Consider the following 23,212-nt stretch of genomic DNA (forward strand, 5'->3'; position numbering starts at 1 on the left):
ACTCGCCCGCGGAGTGCAAAAACCGAGATAATGAAATTCATTCATAATGAGAAAACGTCCCGCGTTCGCCGAAGGAAGCGTCCACCTGGTTGAAGCCGAATCGCGTCTAATTAATTTGCGAAATGGCGGTTTTGAACTGCACGAGGATTCCTTGCAGCGCTTTCAACCGGTTACGCCTCAGTTTCCCCGTTTCATCGCCATTCTTTGGGTCTCTTGATCTTCGACGATGAATAATGTAAGGGGCTGAATAGAATTATGTAAGGTGCACGTGCGCGCTATCAGACATCGTGCTCGGCTTCATTTCGACCCGTTTCTCCGCGCGGAATTCTAATTAACATTTTCCAAGTTTCGCGGTTCCCCTTTGAGGCGTCAAAGAAACGACGATCCGCGCTGTTGCGGGCTAAATTGAGCGGACGCAAGATTCGTTTGTTCTATGATCACGTGGTAAAATGAAATATTTAGTCCACTGCTGCAGTTGCTATAATTGATAGATATATAGCACTTTGCTGTATAATTTAGCCAGGACCAGGTCTGTTCTATTATCAAACTTTTATAAAAATTTGATATAAATTGATCGAATATTGTAATCGTTCGTGGTGTACCGACTAAGTAAAAATTAGCTATTTAGCTCGAAGGGCCATCTACTAATGTGGAAAATAATTACTGGAACGATTGCTATAGACAAAGAGATACCAAATAAAGTAGCGAAGGCGACATCTAATTAGAGACCACAAGCAACTATTAGCTAGGACAAGTGACGACTACGAGTGAAGACATTCTGACGAGCGACGATTAAAAGGAACAACTAGCAACTAAGGATGGCGATTGGCAACTAATTACTTTTTTCTAAGAGGTAACCAATTTTGCAGTCACCACCTCCAATGCATCTGTAGCGAGACATACAAAGTAGCTCAGCATTACAAAGTACCAAAGACTATTAGATCCGGCACCGAGCATCTGAATGCCAGAAGATCCTTTGGGATATGATGTTATGATACTTTCCTAGCAAGGAAAGGAACAATGACCGACATCTAACAGGATGAATTTTTACCAAGTGCCGCGTATGAGCTGCAAGCCGGTCTGCTAAGGAAATTTGTTGAATAACAAACTTTAAAGGATGAAGAAAGGAAAGACTAAATTTCTTTTATTTTATTTATGTGCTATATATTTGTTAATATGTTTAATCGTTCATTTTTTATATTTATAAATAGTCTTTCTCATTCTTGACGATTTTGAAAGACCGTAGTTAGTAACATTAATAACATCCCTCAATTAGATGGATAATATTATTATTTGATTCTATATAGATTTCTCAGTAACTGATAAGCCAGGTCCAACCTGGATTACGATAGAAGCGCGTAAATTCATCCGCTGTAAGCATCGACTGCATGCTCGAGCGTTGGAATATTCCCGTGACAGATTGTTACAACACGTGCGTCACCACCGCATTTCGTGCGCAGTGAAACGTGACTCTTCCCCGGGCGAGATCGAGGACTTCGCTGTCACCGAAGGGGAAATGGCACATTCGTCGTCAGACAGGCCTCTCGTTGCCCATTTCGAATTATAAATGCATCAGATTATATGCCGTATAAAACGATGATCTAAATTTCTACATAAAAAAACCACAACTACCTTCCACGAATTTAATCCAAACTTCGGCTTATATTTGAAACGATTCAATCGAGAGACTTTTAAGAAAGCCGAAGTCAGGACACGAAGCGCTGCTAATACGCGCAAAGTTTCTTTAAACACCTTCCTTTCGAAGGCTCCATGGGATTTGCGCGAACTTAACCAGGTGCCGATGAAAACACGCCTCGAGCTTAACCATCTCGGCTAGCGAGCTTATCTATTTGCGGAGGTGCACGAAAGTTGTACGTACAAGCCGATTAGAACACCCCTGTAACCTACAACTCACACTCATCGCCTACCACCACACTCGTCACCAACTCGAGACACAAACCATTCCCTATCCGTTACCAAACTGATTCCCAACAGAGATTTACCGAAGCCCCAGAATTTCCGTGTTTCCTTCACTTTCAAATATAGTCGATGATGTTGCCGCCAGAAAGTAACGAATCCTGGTCCCCCATCGGAATAGAACACGTCCGGATCGTGGCTCAAAGCTACCGACCTGCCGATTCTCTGTTCGTCTTAACTTCCCAATTTTCCGGAGTGAAAGCGGAACTACCGCCAGACAATTCTCTGACGAACTTTAATCCGTTTCTACCAAGGCGATTCCAACTTAACCACTGATAAACTATGCGTGATTTAGTGCTCGAATTTCGCCGAAAGTTACATTCGGTTCAAACTAGATAAAGTGCTCGGATTTTCTTTATCTTGGATAATTTAAATTTTATTCTTTAATGTAACAGGGCTATTAAACGTTGACATTTTTCAATTTCTTTCTTCGTTTTTTGTCGATCAATATCCATTCACACGCGTGACAACGTGTCGCCATTTTCATGGAGACAAATTGTTCTAATCCTAATTTTTTAGACTCAGGATTATTGTATACAAATGATATACCTTCCTAACTTAATACAATGTTACGATATTGAATATTTAATTCCCATTTAACCGAATAGCGAATTTCTCCTGAATTTTTTCTGCAGAAATGGGAAAAATGGTACTATTCGTCATCAATTCGATATTTGTAATTTAACCACAGTTATTGCACGCACGGGCTCAATAATTCGAGACGAAGTTCATGAATTTCATGGCAAAGGTCGCGACAGGTTTACCAGCAAGATTTTCAACGATCCTAATAACGCTTTAACATGACCCCGCCCTTCGTTATTTCGCTGTCAGCGTTAACCCTCGTTACTCAAGCTGCAGGCGGCATCTTCCATCGTGTTGCAAGGACCGGAAGGGTGGATTCACGTGCTTGTGGGAAATTTCTAGTCCTCGAGATCGTCTGCTACCGGCGTTTAACGCACGTGTTAATTTTACGTCTTTGATCGTTTGCGCCTTATTAAGAAGCCACGCGAACGCGCCTTAAAAAGTTTCCACCCTCGTTTCTAAAGGCCTCCAGGGAATCCTTCGCGAGATTCGTCGCGAAAATTTAGAAACTTAGACGCTGCTTTGCATCACGGACACATTCTTCGGCACAGCGTAAGTTTCTCGATGGGAATCTGCGTTTAATTCAACTTAAGGGAGCTACTCGCGGGTGAAGTTACACGACAAACGGTGGAAAGTCTTGAATTTCTATTCGTGGGCGAAGTTACAAACTGGAAAGTCTTGAATTTCTATTTGGGAGGTCTCCACGATCGGATTTCGATTTGAATTCTTGAATCTACAGCACCTTCTTTTTTCTTCTAAACCCTCCACTTTCTCACTCACTTTCGCGGTTCTCCTTCGTGCAACACGGCAGGAGATTACCCGTAGCTCCGGTCGCCAAGAAAAAGACGACAAGTATATTTAAATCAAAAATACGAGGGCTTTGACAAATAAAAACTACGTAGCCACAAAAGACGCGTTAACGAAGTCAGTAAATCTTTAGATACATACTCAAATTTCTCAAAAAGCAACAAAAGCGCGCCAACAAAGTAAATGAAACAGATAATCTACGAACACCTCGCATCGAATTCTTGTCGTACGCAAAACTTCCTTTCTTGCAACTGTGAACGCTGTATCACAAATGGCAGAATGTTCTTGGATACTTGCACAACGCGCATGTTTTCCACGCCCAAGCTATGTAAACTGTAATCATTCTCATGAGTTAATAACTTGTCCAAAATATAAATTTGTCTTTTTCAGTTCAAAAACTGTTAATCTTCGTACAAAGTCTCTTGGGGTCATTTTCGTTTGTTAAGACTTTTTTACTCTTCGAAAAGCTCGGTAAGACATATAGCTCCATAGCTCTAAGATTCTAACTTTTTCCTCGAAATTCGCATTACCTAGGTTCCATTGCGATATTCAATAAACAATTTCGTTATTTACCACGTTTAATAATTTTTCCACGCAACTGAAAGAAAAACGACCACTGAGGCTGAGAGACAGCGTCAGCTCTCGTTTCCGGTGATTTAGAGTAACAAGTACGTGGCAGACTGGATACATATTTCTGCGATGTCCAAATCCCCTATCTCTACCTCGACAGGAGACGAACGTCATTCGCCACTTTTTCCGGCATGTTCCGGGAATCTTCAACGCGCCTGCCAATATCGCGTACGTCTGTCGGTGACGCGAACGTTTCGAAGCGATTTTCGTCTTCCGTGACAAAAATACTCATAGAGTGGTTTCGCGTATGGCTGTATACCTCAAAGAACTGCAGTTTCGAAGTGTCATGGACTGGTTGCTGAAGAATCTTCGAAATTACGTTTGCCAAAATAAACTCTCGTCGAAGTGGATTTCACGAGGTTTCGTGACTTCAATTGTCAAGCTATTGGAAATATTATAAGTCTGTTGGAGTACAAGGAAGGGATAAAAGGCATTCCTTCCGTTGCAGCTTAAAATGCTGCATTGCACCTTTCCATTGTCCAGGATGTTTCCTGAGAAGAGCGAACACAGAGCGTAGAATAAGGAGGATCGAGAGAAAGGATCGAAAGAGGCTATGGGGGCGGTGGCGAGAATTTTCACAATAGATGGTGATAGTCCAGGACCATGGTTCATCGTTGATTCTCGAGACGCGAGGAAGCGGAATCCAGTCTTCAGGATTGAAGGAATTGGATGCTTCCTTGGATATCCCTAAAAAGACTTTATATTATTAGAGATTTCGTATAAATGATTTGCCTGTAGATGAAATCTTGGCGGATTACACCGCAGGTCAAAAAATTACCGCCACTCAAAACTTTCGGTATTCTTTGATCTTGTTGATAAAATTTCAAATCGTAATATGCGCAATGTTGAAAAGGGTTTCCTACGATTCTATTACTCGCAATCCAATGCTGCAGTAGAAGCTGAAAGATGACACGCTGCTCTGCCAGACGATCTCGAATGACTGTGGGAAAATTCAGAATTGCGTCACGTGAGAAGCTACAAAGATTAGGAAAGGGATAAGGAGGCAAAGTGTCGAAAGAAACAGAATGAAGGAGGAGGAAGAGAAAAAGGAGAATTGTTTGAAAGAAGAAGCAGATAGAAGCGGAGAGCGTGTTTGATGGAGCAAAGAGGAAAAGATAAGAAGGAAAGTGCGAAACGGGCTCGAGAGGTGGAGATTTCGCGGATTTACAGCCAGAAGAAAGGATCCTAGGGTGTTTAACGCCATCTTTGTGTCAGACACCGAGATTAAGGAGTCCCGTGACTAGAGACACCGGACCATTCGTTGTCACAACATAACGAAGGATCGCAGGGTACCTCGTTATCTGAGAAAAACGCGGAGCTGAAGACGGGCGCAATAAACCCAGTCATTATCGTAAAGGACGACAAAATGTCTTCTAGGAAATATGTAAATATCAGTGTATGTAACGAGAGCTTTAACAATGTATTTAGTGGAAAGCTCGTCAGAGCGGTGTCGGATTTATGGCATGTCGCCCTAAGGTGTGTATTATAATGATTAAGGGTTACGTGATATATCGACGTGTGGGAGTCATAAATCGCAGAATTCTATTCGATGGATATAAAATAAAATGATATAGAATGGTAAAAACTGAAAATTTGATAATAGTCGGTTTATAAAATAAAATAACACGATAAAAAATTGTGAAAAGAGAAAATTTCATATTGGTTATTTTAATTGTTTCAATAATCCGAACGTTGGTAATAAAATAGATAAACTTGAAATTCTCAAAAGTTTAGCACAACGTTTCAATTATTCGCACGCTATCCTTGTTATTTCTCAATTATATAGATCCCACACGCATGATGTTAAGTTTCTACGGATAAATTCAGCTGCTCAGATTTACGAACGCTTGATACTATTATTGTTGTTCCTCTGTCAAAGCCAGTATTTACAACCTCAAGAATTACTTTGTGGCAACAGAATCCTACGCCTGCGCGTGCAAAACGACTTCATACTTAGTTGCCAAATCATGTGCCAATTTTGCGTAGCCCGTGTGATCTACAGATCAATTACCGATATTAATTGCTACGTACATCCAAATTTCCTCGTGCATTCTCCTAAATCGACGCTCATTCCTTACCAATACTCCGGCGTAAACATTCACATTCACTCGTGATCCGCTTGAATTCTCGCTATTGCATTCTCATCTATCAGAAAAATGTCGGAAATCGCGGACATTAATTTCTTTCTATTAGCGAACAACGATAAAGTAACAGGATGTCACGGGCCATTAATCATCGTGATCGATCCGCTTGTTTCGATAAAATATGTAAACCGAAAAGACGCGAACAATTCAATTCCTCCGGAATACCAGCCGTTCCCGATCGAGGTGGAAAAAATGAATGACTTCCTTCCTCGCGCCGTGCCGGCGCAATATTTCATCCGACAGCGGTTATCGGCATTCGAGGCACGACCGTAAGTGCTTGTCATTAAAGTAAGTAAATGCCGATATAATAATTTGTTTCGTGTCTCGAGCGGTCTTGAACGCCCCAAGAGAAATCATCCACTACCTTGAAACGATGTTCTCCTTTTTCTTCTCGCGTTTTTACCCCCTCGAATCAGCCATGTAGTTGGAACAGTTTGCTCAAGTCTGGACTTCTCATTTGGTCGCAGGCGAAGATTTATAAACAGTCTCTCCCTTTTGATTTTCCCTTTTATTCTAAGACCAACTGTAGACTTCTAGCAATCATAAAATACTTTGCTCGTGAAGAAAAAAGGAAGATTCGATGATTTATGTTGTTATTGTCGCCACGTACTCGAGTCATTTGAATTTCAACACGAAGAACTTTCGAAGCGCGTCGAGAGCAGATGCTGTTCGTATTGAATTTGAAACGACGAATTGTGCCAGTTCATTTAACTTGCAGTGGAATTGCTTCACTCGCGTAAAATCCGCTCATTTGTAATATTGAATTGAGTTATCGTATTGCTCTCTGTTTACCACGAAAGAACTAATTGTTCTCTTTGTCTTATTAGCGATCCGTAATGAAAGAAAATTATCCAGCCGTTCATCGAAGTATCCGAAAAAAATTTCCTATAAAAAATGTAATTTTAATTAAGAACCAAGATAACAAAGATTCCAACTCATTAGCTCAGAAATATATTGTACTTCCATTTTTACGTCGCTACCCTAACGATGTATCTTCCGTAACGATGGACAAGCAAACAATCTCCATCACCAAAGGAAACTCAATGCTTACAAATACTGCAAACGCTAGACCAGCTTGTTTGCTATATCAGCGACAATTAAATTCCGTTTCTTGCTGGGGGATTAGTTACCCTGTCTACGGATTTGCCCGCGTTAATTAACGGGTCTGCAACAGGAAAATCTGGCGAATTCTCCGCGAGCGAAATCGCGAGTGAAAAATCTATTCGTCCTGTTTGCTGCGATGAATCACTCGTTTAACTTGATCGAACAATGAAATATTAACCCTTTCCAATTTCACTCTATTTCACTCGATTTTGTTTCCAATTTTAATACATAAAACATGTTCCTGTGTATTATACCTCGATTAAATAGAAATATGTCAACGTGGATAGATTATTGTTTAGAAAAATATTAAGCTACATTTAAATTTGGTACAGCTTTTGAAAATATATATATAGCTTATCGACAGTTTGGACCAGAGTGTTCCAAATGAATTCGTAATTTTTCAGAGGAATTTTATGGATTCTGCAACGGTACATTTTTAGTAATTTAAATTTTTGCAAAGTACATGGGTAAAAGTGAATTATCTATATTTTCATACGTTTTTCATTTTCATTTATTTGTAATTTCATCGTCGATGATTTCAGTATTAAATCCTAGCCGTACTGTTAAATAATTCCATGACGATATCCGATACAATAGTCGTTGATTATTAATATACATCTATAAACCAACAATATATTTCAATGTTACATTTTGGAATAATCGGCGGCAATGATCGAATTCGTGAAAGTTTGTTGATTCTCGTTGTTCGAAGGACTTGATCGACCTAAGAGAATGGACGAAACGTTAGTCCACCAAACGGAGAATCCCGGACGTTCAAGTTCCGAGTGGAAACTTGAAAGGGAACGAACTCGAACCTCGGAAGACCCGCAAGTCGAGATGATACCTTGATTACTCAGGCGGTGGGAAGTATTGATTTCATCGGGCGACGCGATTCACGGGTTTCCGACCCATTAAACGGCCACTCTAATAATATCTAAGAAGATCCGCGAAGGAGCTACATATTTCGGCGGTCTCGCAATTATTGAAACGATCGGGGTCACTCGTATACGAGAATACTTTCTTGAGAAGTTGCGCCAAATTCTTGCTACATATCTACTATAGCAATTATCGACTTCAGCTCAGCACCGTTGAGCTATTTCGATCGAAAGAAAATTAAGAATCGAAGGTTTTCGAGGAAAAGTGGCACGAGTTTAATTTGAACAAACTTTCGGAAATATTAACTAGAAACTGTGGACAAAATATCAGGTTGTCCGAAAAGTTTCTTTTGTTTTGTAAGGAAATAATAGACGCATAATGTTTGTTGTTTTATATTAGTTTATTGAATCATGCACGAACATAATAATAGGAAAGAAAAATAGAAATGGATCATACCTAATTCAATAAAATAATATAAAACAGAAATTGTTGTTCGTCTATCATCGCCTTATGAAACGAAAGAAACTTTTCGGACAACCTAATATAAGTTGTACCGTAATAGAGAAATCTGTGTGCATTTGATAATCAAATGATTGCAACAAACCAGTTATTCCAAAAATTCAGTAAGAAAATTTTCACACATTTGATAACGTTTGCGATTATCAAAGCTCGTAAAATTGATGATAGTTGATGCGAGAACATAGTTACAAGAAGCGCGAGTAGTTTCGAGTTGATTGGTTCTGACTCTAATCGATGTGACAAGTAAATTAATCGCGTGTTTCAGGACTGGTGAAGCTACGAGAACTCGTCAGGTCGCCGAAGTCTCGAGAGATCGAGGTTAACCTCAGGCAGGCCGACCCGGATTCCTACAGGCAGGTTCTCTCCGAGATGAAAAGCAAGGAAATACGGAATCTCATCGTAGATACCAGGCCGGAGCATATGCATCATTTTCTACGAATGGTAAATACATATTCCTGTATCGATTTCCTGTGCCCGTGGCTTCGATAATCCCAACGCGTCCCCAATGTAAATATCTTGCAGGCATTCCGATTTTTCTCTGCGTTTGCTTTTATGCGATATTGATTTCGCAACACTGTTCCTTCTCCTTTTCTTTTGACATCTAAATCATGTAACGCAACATTCGCTGCCCCGTACCTCAAATGATTTTTCAGAAATCGAAAGTAATATAAATCCTACTAGAAATTGAATTTCATTTCTATATCTTTACGGAAAAATTGCTCTTATTTGTATGGCATTTCCTTCTGAACGTAAAGTATAATTTAGAAACAAGTTAAGCGTCGTAATCCATTGAATTATTTCATCTTAAGAGAGATCACGTTCGCAACTTTTTATGATATGTGAGCTTACATTCTACTAGTAAATTACAACAATACGTAAATTACTAATCGCTCAATAAATATCAATTCAAATCGATTCAATAATCGATCAAGCAATAAATCATCGCCATGGAAAATAAATCGATGCACGTGTCCACTTTCAGATCTTGCAGCTGCAAATGAACGACTACAAGTACCACTATCTCTTCACAACTTTCGTAAGTACACTCAGCTTCGAAGAAGAGACAGACAGCCCCGAGGCGGGTCTTCTAAACGGTTCGGAAACGCGATCTATCCGTCCCTGTTCCAGGATATCGAGACCTTCGACCTCGAGGACTTCAAGTACAATTTCGTCAATATCACTGCCTTCCGTCTGGTCGACGCGGAGGATGTCGGAGTGCGGGGCATCTTGAGGGACATGGAACGATACCAACCGTCCGGGAATACGATCCTCAACAAATCGAGAGTTATACAGGTAAAAGTTCCATGTGACCCGAAACCCGACCATGCCAAATATCTGTGTCTGCGTTCTCAGGATGTTTGCGCGATCTGTTATCGCACCGCTCTTCGATATTCGCTTCGTGCACATGCGACGGATTGATTTTTATCCGGCTACGTGACTGTTTGCTCCGTTAAATGGATGTGCCAAGTCAATAGTCACGATTGTACGATGTTGGAAGGCTTCTAAAGGGATTCGAAATTCTTTTCGGAATTATAAAGAACGATAATATAGATGTATACTTTGGATAAGATAGTAATTTCGATAAGCGATTAATTTATCAGTAGTTCTGACAATGACGAAAATTAGAATCATTGCGGTTACACCAAACACTCGCGCTACAGTATCGACTTTTATAATCAGGGTCGAAAGCTTTTGAATAAAAATGTAACAATTGCTTTCGGTTTCTATCATAAGCTTCCAATTTCTTTTTCTCTTCTTACAAAGGACCATTCTCAAATCTCCACCGATCAATAATCGATCGTTCTGTTAATGAATATTCTGATAATCTGAGGCTCTACTGAATTGACTCGCAATTTTTCGGGGCAAAGGCAAAGTTCACCGAATCAGAAATTACGAGGACAAGTTATTTTGGACAATTTATAGTAACCGCGGAAAATCCCGCTTCTGTCCACCGTTGTGATACTTTATTGATCGCAAAGTACGTAGCAGCGCAAAAACGAGACCGATGAGAAAGATAGAAGGACAGAAACTGCAAAACACGTATCGACTGTTGGATGTAAAACAATACGAGGAGAAAAACTCCATAGAAAGTAGCCTGTTCGATGCCACAGCGGACGTTTCGCACGCTAGTAAAATAATTTGAAAGCGATCGTTACCTGACAAAGCGAGTCAAACAAGTTCGTTAAGCTTTAATAAAGAGCTATGGAAATAGTTCGTGTTAAACTGGCACGTTCAATCAAATCTCGTTGGCGATGTGACGTTTTGGAAGGCTGCAAAATAGTGACGTTTGTACTTGGAACACGCGGATCTTCCTACTTTTCCTCGATTTGCATTCAGATTAGTGTGTCTGACCTGGCATCAGTTAACTGTCCTGTCACCTCTCCTAACGAAACGAAATTTCGAAACACCTGTGTTCTCGCGTCTCTGGGGAATTCTGTCCCCTTTTTTTTCATTTGGAAACAGAGAACCTGATACATATAAGCAATAGAAAAATATGAAATTTGGTGGAGAGAAACTTGTTCTACAAACTTATTCCAACTTATTTGATTGCTACCTGTTCGTCATTGTCTTTCTTCTCTATTGAGGATTCAAAAATCTCTAAATTGATATTAAAACTAACGTCTATATCACAAATATATCTTACCTCGTTTAAAAAATTTCTCCTAAATTCAATATTCCAAATTTTATTGCCGTGTGTCGTATATCGTCTCTCTTGTCAATTACTCGAAGTTGTGTCGCACTTGAGTTTTGATCTCATTTTAAAAACTTGATGAAATTCCACAAGAATTCTTTACCTTAATAACGTGAAGTTGCGGTGCTGAAAATGCAAACGTCTGTCAGGGCTTAGCAGGGCATACTATATACAGGGGCCATCTGGTTCACATTCTCTTATTATTCCAGCGGACACAGTTCGTCAAGATAATCAAATTTTCTACGTTTTGTTTGTCCGAGACACCGCGTCCTTTTGTGGCCACTGTTTTTCATGCAAACAAAATCTACGAATTCATAAAAAACAGCGGCGAAGAAAAATGGGTACAGACAAGATCATACGTCCGTAATAATATAAAAAATTTCTAGAAGTAACCTGGCCATTTTATTCTATATGTAATAAAAAGGATAAACTCGGACATTGTTAGTGATTTCTTCGGAGAACGAATAGACTTAAAACTAGTCCCAAATCTTAATTAACCAACTAACTAATTAATAAACAGGTTTAGGTAGTATATATAATCCTGGCGGCTTTATTTATGTTACTGTAGATGTTTCAATATTTCCAGGGTTTCCTTAAAAGGTTTCCTTTCCGGGAATGCAACCCTTCGGCTTGACTGTTATTCGAGCCATTTTCGAACACTGTTCTATATAGTCACTATAAACCACATATGTGTGTAGCTTCTGCTTCGATTGATCTACAGTGGCTTGTAGAAATATATATTTATACCATATTATGTTACATTATATTATGTTATATTATTATATCTCACTATCAATGTAGCCGTCATAGTCGATTTTCATTATAACGCTATTAAAATTTAAATATGTTATTCTATCTACACTGTAATGAACCGACACGAAAAACACGATATTTCTTCATAGAATAGTTGGACATAGGCTAGATTTTTCCAGGCCCGTCAGACGTAACTACTTTTATAAAACACAGCGTCAAGGAAAACGAGACGGAGTTGGAGGAATAGCTGTCACAAAAGAAACCGCATTTCTCGCCGAGTCGGGCAACTTAATTCGCTGGCTTTTAAAGTCGACGGTCGCTTAAAGTGCCCTCGAACGACTCGTTTGAATCGACAATTGCGTCCAGAAGAAACGTGTCTAGTAGAAAAGGAAGAAAAGAAAAGGAGAAAGAGGAAAGGAGGGGTAAAATTGAATTAATACCGAAGATTTTCCTTCGAAGGTACGAAACAACGTCCGGAAATTCGAGAGAGGAGAAAAGGAAATAGATATGTCTGAAGGTTTAATCGAATGATGGTTGCAGGCGAAACGAGATTATGGTCTCTGTTCGATCCGCCATCTTTTGTAAGGTGACAGATTCGTTCCGCTAGTCCGTGTTTTATTTCGAGGAAAATGGTGAATGAGGTATATGCAGAGAAACGAGGAAATACTTTGTGGAAAAGGGCGGGTAGATTAATGATTCGCCTTAATGGCGACCTAAAGAAAGAGTTTTCTAATAATAGCGTGATGGCTGAACTTTTGTTACAGCTTGACTTTTGCACGATGGTAGAATATATAGCGCTGCATAGAAAATGAAACATTTTTTTTTTAATTCTAATTCTTCACAATATCAAAAGCACCAATCTGTCTCAATTGCGAAAACAAAAATTTCTAATTCTGTCGTTTGGATAGATTTAACGGGTCAAAAGAAAATGTTATAATCATTATGGACGCAATTTTGACCTACATATACATTCTCTTTAACGAAGCAATTTTGGGAGAGACACAAATTGATAAAAATTATTTATTAAAACGTATTTTCATCGATTAATCAACTATAAAGAGAAAAAAGACCTCAATAAATATACGCTTGTAAAGTTGCGTACGCGTGTTTCCCCATTGATAAAGATTCCGCAATACTGGGCATTTGAATAAAAATACCTAGGTTTTTCCATTGGTATAAAACGTAAAAATATCGAGCCACCGTTACACACTGGCAAATAGAGAAAAGTCCTGCTCTCATCGTATCACGGACGTGACCCAAATTGAAATATTACTGTTTCGTTCGTATTGTATAAAAATTCCCTTGCTGTGTTTGTTTTTCGCGTTAAAAAGAATCAACAGCGATCTTTAATTTTGCTCCACGGATTTAAACAAACGATTTTCCTATCGTACTGTGGAGGGGACGAGATTGAATTTGCAAATCGACAAGAGGACCGTAAATTTCAATTAGATCCCAGGCAAGTACGAACGAAGAGAGCAAGTTCGTTAACCGAAGAGGGCAAGTTTTTGCATAGCGCGCGGCCAAAGTTACAGACGATACGAAAGGGAGCAAAGAAACAGTGACTGCTGGCTATTATTAGTTTTACCCAATTAGTGAAATGAGCGCAGCAGTCGGCCGTCACGTGATTAAGCTCGTACGGCTTCCTTTCGCTTTTCAGCGAGATTATCCTCGGCACAAAGACAGCGAACGAAGAAAGAAATCGCATCTCAAGGTTCGTCCATGTGCCTGTTTCAGCCCCGATCAACCAAGCGATTAGAAGCTTCGGCCATGGCTCATCTCGTTGATTAAATGAACGCGACCATTTGCAATGAAATCCCATAACGTCTCCTTTTCGGTCATTTTCGTCGAAATTATTTCACCCAAAAAGCACTCTAATTGCAGGGCACTCGTTCTCGCTTTCAGAAACTTTATTGTTTCAAGAGCTTCTTGCTGCGAGCAAAGTAGCGTGCCTCCCTTTCTAAACCGAACTCCAGAACAAAGGAAATTGTACCGTACGGTAATTAAATACTTTTCGTTTAAACTAACCATTGTTCTTAACGATATACGTCTTTTGTCGTTTCTTAAACTGATGCTGTTCTTTGTACTTTTCATACCAAAATATCGAATGTTGAGTAGGTAGACTCGTAATCGTTAGAATAGAATGAAAAAATTATAAGAATTTATTTCTATGATTTTCCAATAATTCACATAGAACTCTTCTGCTTCTCTGTGACACTCTTAAAGAAATTACACACATCGTACATTCTTGTCACGTGCAGGTAGATCTCCTCATGTAGCATGCATGTCAAATCTCCACGTGTATTCTTCGAAGACATCTGCACCTTCCGCTACAGACCAATATTAGCATAAAAATTCCTCAATCATTCGTCTGTCATACGAATGCTTACTTTTACAATACGCGTATTTCCAAAAATAATGTCCATATATACATAGTATCTGTATAACCCTATATAACGAGTTTACAAGAACAGTTCTATCCCACATAATCTCAGTTCTCCTCCCTGTCACTTGTCCTCGGTCACCTTACGATTTTCCGAATTGTCAGGCTGAAATTACCTTGGATAGCCGTTGTTTCCAGACTTCCCACGGGTACGATGTCACAACCGTAAAATCTACTGTCTGTTTTCACCAAGGTTACTCGTGTCCTTTCTCGATACGATTCTCCTTCGGTTGCTCGAAGCTTCAGTTCACCCTTTTATCTTCCTCGATTTTCCTCTTATTTCTCACCGTTAAACGATCGAGTTAGCCAACAAAAAGTTCTAAAGAAAAAAAAACACAGCCACAATCAGCCTTAGTTGAAAGTGCCATGAAAAGAAGGGAAAGAGTGAGTTGAAAGAAGGTCGAAGCTTTTGAAGATGCATTGTGAGCTAACCACCTTGCCAAAGGGCACAAGCTGGCTCGAAATAAGGCTGTACACCTGTTAGACCGATCTTCTTGTGAAGAAAGTATAGGACGAACAAACGAGGCTTGTCTGGAAAAATAAACGCGTACCTATACGTGTGTGTCTGCGGATCTCTTTTTCGACGAGAGCTTGTTACACGGTGGACGGTCCTTGCATACTGATCTATTTCCTTTTATAGTGTTGAGTATCAGTCTCGTACTAATCAAGGTGGCTGGGTCTCGTTGCCGATTGAAGGTATCGAGCGAACGAATTGAATTTTAACGCGTTGCATTCGGCGATCCATTTTTTAAATTTGTTAGAGATCGGCGGCTCTTTGGAATTTACTTTCGCAATCAGCGCTATTATTTTCTAAAGACACGGATTTAGCAATTTTATGTGACTTTGCGAATTTGTCTGATTCTTTTAACCTGTTAATGATCAAGCAGCGAAATAATATTTAAAAATTACGTGAACGTAATAAATCTGTGCTAAACAGAAATATTACTAGCGTATTACTATAAATAATTCGCTGTGTTCAAAATTTCTAAAATTGTAGAATGTAGATGAAAGAAAAAATAGCGACGAAAAGAATATTAAATCTTTGGGATTTCTTTCCGTAGCTGCAATTATAAAAAATTGATTGCAAAAGAATGCAATGAAATGTTAGATTGACGTAACGTTGAATTTTGATAAGCTAATGAGAGAAGCTTATCCCCTTGTCGAAAATAATCCAACAAAAATAGTATTTTTTCCACTCTTTTTACCTGTTATGTCCCAGCCATCCAATGAATCACCGAATACAGCTCGCGAGGCGGAATAACCTGGGCTTTTACCGCCATAAATCAGACTATCTCGTGCTCGAAGAGTTTTATTATTTCATCCGGTAACCGGCCTTACGATGACGAGATTCCACCGTTGGCATGGCAGTTGACTTTCCTTTCTCGTCCAGCTGCTACCCTGGCAGCTGTGAATCTGACGCGCATCCTAAAGACCGCTTATTAGATTTTTAATTTCACGCTATTGTAACTAGATCTTCCGCGGCCCTATCGTGACATTTCCGACTTGTCTGAAACATTCCACACGATCTTTCGCAAATTCTTCTACCTACCTCGTATCTATCGATCCTTAGAACGAATACCGTTCCTCTTTGTAACGATCGATACTGTTTCTCCTCCTCGTTTTCCTATTTGCATTTCCCACATGGATGCGTTCCAATAAATGCGAATCGTTAATTAATACATGACAATGCAGTTGACATAATTTATTTAATTGGAAACGAATGCACAGCCAGTGAGAATACTTGTTCTTGAAAGGCAATGTACGATTCATAGCTTTGTAAATACGATAACTGCACTACATTCACAATAACATTGTTGTGCTGAACATTTCTTACTGTGTTGATAAAAGTCATCTCTATTACGTCCACATATTCATGATTTAATTCTTTTTGTCAATTGCAACTCCTTTTTCTAAAACCGTAACGTTCTTGTACAAGTTTATCCTTCAAAATTTCATTTTATCATCACTGTACATCATAAAAATCTCATATTACCGCGTCTCTGTTCTTCCGAGTATAAAAGACTGTCCTGTCGTGGACGAAAATTTCGTGGTCGACGATTGCTCGAGATTCGCTTTAAATGCTAATGAACAATCTGATCCGCGCCCTCAAAAACAGACTGTCCCGTACAATTGCCCTGGATCTGCTCGTGATCTAGGTAGGAAAAATGACAGGACGAGCGAATTAATTTCAACCCACGCGACGATTACTCCAATATGAAGGCTGGGACAAGGATTAAGACCTAGCTGAAGTTCTTCGCCCTTCTACACCCTTAACCTAGCAATCTCCATGCTCGAAAGGAACTGGCAAAATTTGCGGTGCGCGACGAATATTTGCTAACTAACTGACAATCTGTCTAATTTAGAGCGGATAAACCGAGGCGTCGAACTACGATGTTACGAATGTAATATCCGACATAGGAAATATGGAATCGTCGTGAGTGTGACGCAGATTTTGCTTGGAATAAATTACGACGATTTAGGGAAGAATAGATTAATCCAGATATATCTGTTATCCTATGTAAAGGGTATTTATTTATTCCTTATAAAGGGTATTTATCTTCACTATTGGAATAGTGCACAGACAATGCACAATAAGTGGGACAAAAATTTGGTCAATATATTCAAATTAATAGTAGAAAATGGCATTTTGAAAAATATAAAAGTCTGGATTCATAAGAGGAAAGATGAACAAAATTTTGAGAGTTGTTTAAACATTTTTATGGGAATTAACATAGAACGGAAATAGGAATTAGAGAATTCACATGGCTCCTAGCAGAATTTGAACACTAGCTACAAGATTGACGTAACTACAGTTAGTTCGCATTAATTAAGCGCAGTAACGTATATTATACCACGTGTATTATATAGAGCAGATATAAATATAACGAAATTCAAAGCAAAGTTCTCTACCTCTAAATATAATATACTTTACCTACTCCAACAAATACCACAACATCTCTTGCCTATTTTAAAACTTCAACTTTTTTTATTGAAAATCACAGAGAAACTGAGGAAAGAAAGGAACCTTAAATCCCTGTGTTCAAAAACTGTAAGGAGAAAGAGCTTAATAATCTCCAGATCCTTGAAAATCCTGATCTTACCTCAGCCAAAGAGATTACCTCGACTAATTAAGCTAGCCAGACTAACAACAGATTTCTTTCTCGACTAATTTAATATTTTAAACAACCCTTTCTTCTACTAACAGAAAATTTAGGAAAAAAGATTTGCAAATTGTATTATTAAAGGCAAATTAATATATTATTAAATGACAAATTAATGTATAATTCAAGACAAATTATCTAAGTTACTTAGTTAATCTTATTCTGAATGATAATGGAGAAACTCGTTTAATGTTTAACAGGATAGAGGTGTCGTAAGTTACTCGCGAGATGTCTCTCAGCCTTGGGCTAATTAAAAACACGCTCCAATTAAGCTAAAATAACGAGGCAGCGTGAAAACTCTATCCAGCTACGAAATTTCTGATAGCGAAGAGCGAGCTCTTTTTCAGCCGTTTGTTTTCCAATGTAGCCGCGAGCAATGGCGAACGATCTTGTTAACAAAATTGTGGATCATTCTTCACTAGCTTTGACGGTGATCTATCTGCAAATCGATTTTCTATTATAAATCCACGAGCCTCGGAGATCGAGTCGTTATTACATTTTTTCACCGTCACGATATTTGTCAGTTTCGCTTCTGTTTGAAATCATATGTTTCATCTCTTTCATTCTTTAGTTTTTTTTTATGATAAATTCGTTTTGAACGTAACGCGGCATGTTGAATTCCATTCACGTTAAAATGTCTGTTTTTATTGCAAAGGAAAATTATCCTAAATCGTTCCAGTTTATCGAAGAAAAGAATTCCAATTTTAATCATTTCTCATGTGTATTTCAAAAGAGCGCAACTTAAACAACTTTTTTCAGGAAAAGCGTTTTGCAACGTCTGTGTACATTTTCAGGTTGGTTTCAAATGTTACCAATATAATGGAATCTCATAGGTGATGGCGCTAATGAAGTTTCAGAATGTTTCGTATAATACGCATAATATATTCATAAAAAAGAAAGTATCTACAAGCGTACGAATGCTTTCGCGAACCACTCTGCTTCTACAATTTTCTCAGAGATCATAATTTAAAATTCTCTCAAAACTTGGTCCTTTGCTTCCTCCACGATATATACGATTTCCTTGTTCGCTTTTATCGAGTGGAAATTCACTGAGACCGAGAAAATTTCCAGTTGTTTTCATCGGAGGAGCAACGATGATACTGCACAGGAACGCAGTTATCGCTGATTATTTTCCACGATACCAACTTTCCGCCGCGTGATCTTTGCATTTCCATCGAATTTCCCGATAGCTGAGTAGGAACACGTGGAATAACGCGCGTTGTTCCACGTCATCGCGTTTCACGCTGAAACATCTACGTAACGATGTATTGGTTAACGTGAATCAATGAGCCTGGATACGTCTGCCCGATCGGTCGATTCGCTTATTAATGGGCGGAGGAGAAATGGCCAATAAATATCGGCGAAAATTGCCTCCTGTCCATGGAGAGCCAATACTTTTTCGGATAACTTGTAACGCAGCATTCGATACGTAATTGGAGAAAGGCTAATGTCGGATATTTCGAGAAATTGAACATATTCCTATGTTTGTGTTGTCGAAATATGGTTGGTCGGTCGAGAAAATGGAAGATTAGTTTTTGAGAAGTGGAGAAATTAAAGTATCCGTTCTCTTTTCTGTCAATATGATCTGTCGTTGAACATTAAGAAGGATGTGGAGGTAATTTCGATACACGTAATCCTTAAACTCGTTTTCTTGATATTACTTAAGACGTCCAAAGCAACTTGCTATGAAACCCCTGATATTTTATTGAAGATACATCATCTTCTCGATTTCATCGCTTCGCTGATTATCGCTTTATCGTTAATTAATAGGGTTCCTTGAACATTATGACGATAATGAACGAAATATATTACTATGTTCATAAGTAGTCTGACGCTGTAGTGCATTTCCGATAACACGAGATAGGGGTTTTAGTGGAAAATTAATTAAAATTAGTAATTGTGGAATCAGCAAATTATAAATGAAAATTATCTGTAAGGAACTTGATAATATTATGTATATGTATATTTCTTTCTTTTTTAACGATTTTAGACATCACTGCTCAAAATAACATTATAATAGTGTTTGTCTCGGTTTAAAAGATCCTTTAGAAATTAAGCAACCTGAAAATTATCGAGACGTTTGTCGAGAATCTGCCTTAACTTCCGAAAACCTGACAAGTTCACCAAAGACCATGCAACACGGGTCTCATGGTAGCTTTACCCTGGTATTTGCTGTAATCAAACACGTAGTACGCGCATATTTACATGGAAAATTAGCGCCGTGCAAGCAACGAAGGAAATTCCAGTTGATTCGCGTCCAGAGGGATACGAAAATAAGCCGAGCAGAAAATTGATTCGAATTCGCTACGCTTTGAACCCTTTGTGTTATGGCGAATTTGTTGCATAAACAACTATTCGAAATTTGTTTGTTAAAAACTAACTTATCGGATTGTGTGAAGGGTTCATTAGCGCGACGTTGTTTTTCTCGTCAAACAAAGTTACGAGGAATGCGGCAAAAATAGAAAATTTCACGCACTGAAACGGAACGAATGCAATCTGATTAATGAGCCTTCGGGGCTTGGATGTGCATGAATTCGAAAATATTCTCGTCGGAATAATTAGATCGCCAATTGAAATGGCTTTGTCGTTCGTATCAGTTTCCAATACCTCGAATGTTCGACTGTATGCATATTAGTCGTAAAAGTTCAATCATTATTACTTTCAATCATTGTTATTTTCAATACTGTGTCATTGCCCGAACGAAGGAACGTGTTCGTTTCTAATTTTATTTTACACCGATTGTTTGGTATCGTAGAGAGAAAAATATTCGGTCGATCGGGATACTGGACCGGGATTCGAACCGGGATCTTTTGTTTGCCGGCAAGATGATTTCTCAATTAGCTACCCAGGTGGTCGATGAATATTTTCTGCCACACTCCTAAGCCTCGAACAATTACCGCCTGACAATGTAACCGTCCTCGGTCACTCATAATGCACAAACCATATAAATACCAGTCTAAACTCATCGCTGTCGGTCAACTAGATACGTAAATCATAATCTTGTAACGTCGAGACACATCCTACTTCTAAGAATCGTAAGAAGTAAAATGTTCAATCTATCGAGTTGCTAGACCCGAATTCAAACTCAAATCTTCCGCTTGCCGGCAGGGTGTTTTCCCAATTAAGCTACCCAGGCCGTCGACGAATGCTTTCTGCTGAACTTCTAAGTCTCAAATGGCTGTCGCCTACGGTTGAGTTAGATTTATCGCAGGAACAAAGCTGTAATTTCGTTTATTCGAGTTTAACTATTAAATCTAATATCGTAGTTGTTTAAACGAATCGCTTGTAACAACTTCATGAAGCAATCGATAATGAACAGAGCTCTTGGAAAAGCTGACAAAATCACAAATTAATGAAACTTTGTGCAAGCGACAAATACTTCTTTAATTTCGTCAAAGCGCAATAAAATTGAAATGAATATAAAACGCGTTTCCAGGTTGGCGCCACGATGCTAATGTCACGCTCCCGCGTCTCTTTTCAACGATTCTGACGGTAGTGCTGATAATTTCCATAAGAGCGCAAGGCGTGCAGTCTCGTTTATAAAGCTCACTGCCAACAACGTGAAAAATAACCAGAATTAATTCTTCTAAATTAGTTACAATCAATTCTTTCTCCAAGAAAATGTCTATCACTCTTTTCCTCAGGGATAATACATAATCAAAGATTGTTGTTTCAAGTTAATTGAAACGCTCTCCATTTCTATTTCTTTCGCTATAACATTTATCGTAACGTCACCGAGATGTTTTTCTTTAAAACGCGCAAACTTGAAACTTCATAGAAAAATTCCGAAGAGATAACTAGATCCTCGTTTAAGTATCTGCAAAAGCTCGCGATGCTTCCGCCGTGGCGCGCGTTTAATAATTTTCAAAGGCGACTCTCTTTCTTCCGGTGGCTGGTGGAGGTGATTTTACCCAGCTGCATAATTTAAATGATCTGTGGACGGTCGCCGAGCAAAAAAAGAACAGCAGCTTACGAGAATATTTAACGCGGCGGGGAGCATCGCGACGTTCTGTGAATGATCTATACCGAGGAAAGACGTGCCTTTTCCAGGCGGAGCCGGCGCTCATGTACGATAGCGTGCAGGTGTTCGCTGTAGGATTAAGAACCCTGGAACAGTCGCACGCGCTCAGGCCCGCCAACATCTCCTGCGAAATGGAACACCCCTGGGACGGAGGGTTGTCCCTCATCAACTACATCAACTCGGTGAGTTTTACTACTTTTACACGTGTGCGTGTTCTTTGAAACGGAAAGAAAGACATGGTAAAGTAATATTTCACGTATGTATTTGAAGCTCTACGTTCAAAGTCTATTCCTAAGACAGTTAGATTCTCCTAGAATTACTAAATTTCCTGAATTTCTAATGTAACGTAAAGTTACATGAAACTAATTATAATGTAAATACGATGCACGCGAGACGTATTCGTGATGATTAAACTACAGATTTTTCAGCATTTGTCCGAATAAAAACTTATAAAGATGCACGATATAAAAGAAAATATTCACAGTAAAATGCTCGTTAAAGTTTTTTAGTTGAGCGAAGCAAGTTTATTTAAATCGTTGATTATATTTCAAGAAGTATAAATTTATTAAACGTCCGCAATTTAGGCGTGATATTTAATTCCAGTTGCGTTACATTTGTTAGATTTCGTTAAATATTTTCCACTTCATATTCGAAGAACAGATTTTAATTACCACGGTAAAAAAAGTTCTAGCGTCTAATCGAATAATCTCGCGTCGCGTCGTCTCGCTTCGAATAAGATGTGTCGCCTGAATGGCTAGGAGATTAACGTGCTAGGACATGCTAGGTATTTCGTATATCTTGAGGAAGTATTTGGACACGAAACGTTCCTCAAAACGGAATTTAATGTTTCATCGCATTAGCGACCCGTGTTATTCGTAAAATGTCTGGCTGAATGGGCGGAATGCCCCTGGAAACGCCATGGGAAGTTCCATGGACGTATTTTGTAAAATGAAAATCGCGAAGAAAAGAGTGTTCATTTCTGTCGAGCGCTTGTCCGATCCATTTTCAGTTGTCAACAAGCAGCGGGCGACGTTTGTTACACTCGCGAAGAAAGTTAACCGACAATTTACGATGAATTACGGATGCAAAGAGACTGGACTGCTGCCAGGAACAACTGTATTCCGGATAATTGCAAACTCTTTCGCGAGGACGAATGGCGGTTTTACAAACTCGCGAGAAATCGAGGCGTGAACGTTTTCAGTTAACGAGAAAACAGCGCGGAACGATTACATTGTGTTGTTATAGTAATATCGTTTCATTACATTCAGCGAATTTCGTTACATTCAACGGGTTTCATTGAAGCGTAATTTGTGAAATGTCGATTCCGTTTAATGAAACTTTTTTAAGTTTCTGGACAGTGTCGATATCGAACAGAATTATTAAAATTGGAAACGAATAAAATGAACGGTTATGATGGTTTGCCTAATTGTGACCATATCGTAAGTAATGTAATAATAAGTTAACACGATCATCTGACTAATAACAGTCTCGACAATTGATTTCATT

General features: G+C 39.0%; 1 protein-coding gene across 8 annotated transcripts in view; it reads left to right on the top strand.

The window, feature by feature from the left end:
* LOC126867599 (glutamate receptor ionotropic, kainate 2-like) overlaps positions 1 to 23,212 on the top strand; it is a 117,309-nt gene that overhangs the window by 51,520 nt on the left and 42,577 nt on the right. For 7 of the 8 annotated variants that reach the window (XM_050622260.1, XM_050622253.1, XM_050622256.1 and 4 more), the window contains exons 5-8: positions 8,905 to 9,080; positions 9,622 to 9,675; positions 9,768 to 9,932; positions 21,736 to 21,888. In XM_050622260.1, coding sequence (XP_050478217.1) covers positions 8,905 to 9,080; positions 9,622 to 9,675; positions 9,768 to 9,932; positions 21,736 to 21,888 — 548 coding nt within the window. The remainder of the gene's footprint in view (positions 1 to 8,904; positions 9,081 to 9,621; positions 9,676 to 9,767; positions 9,933 to 21,735; positions 21,889 to 23,212) is intronic. The other variant, XM_050622255.1, reaches the window with a different exon arrangement.

This window comes from Bombus huntii, chromosome 7, assembly GCF_024542735.1.
Source record: "Bombus huntii isolate Logan2020A chromosome 7, iyBomHunt1.1, whole genome shotgun sequence".
Taxonomy (NCBI): domain Eukaryota; kingdom Metazoa; phylum Arthropoda; class Insecta; order Hymenoptera; family Apidae; genus Bombus; species Bombus huntii.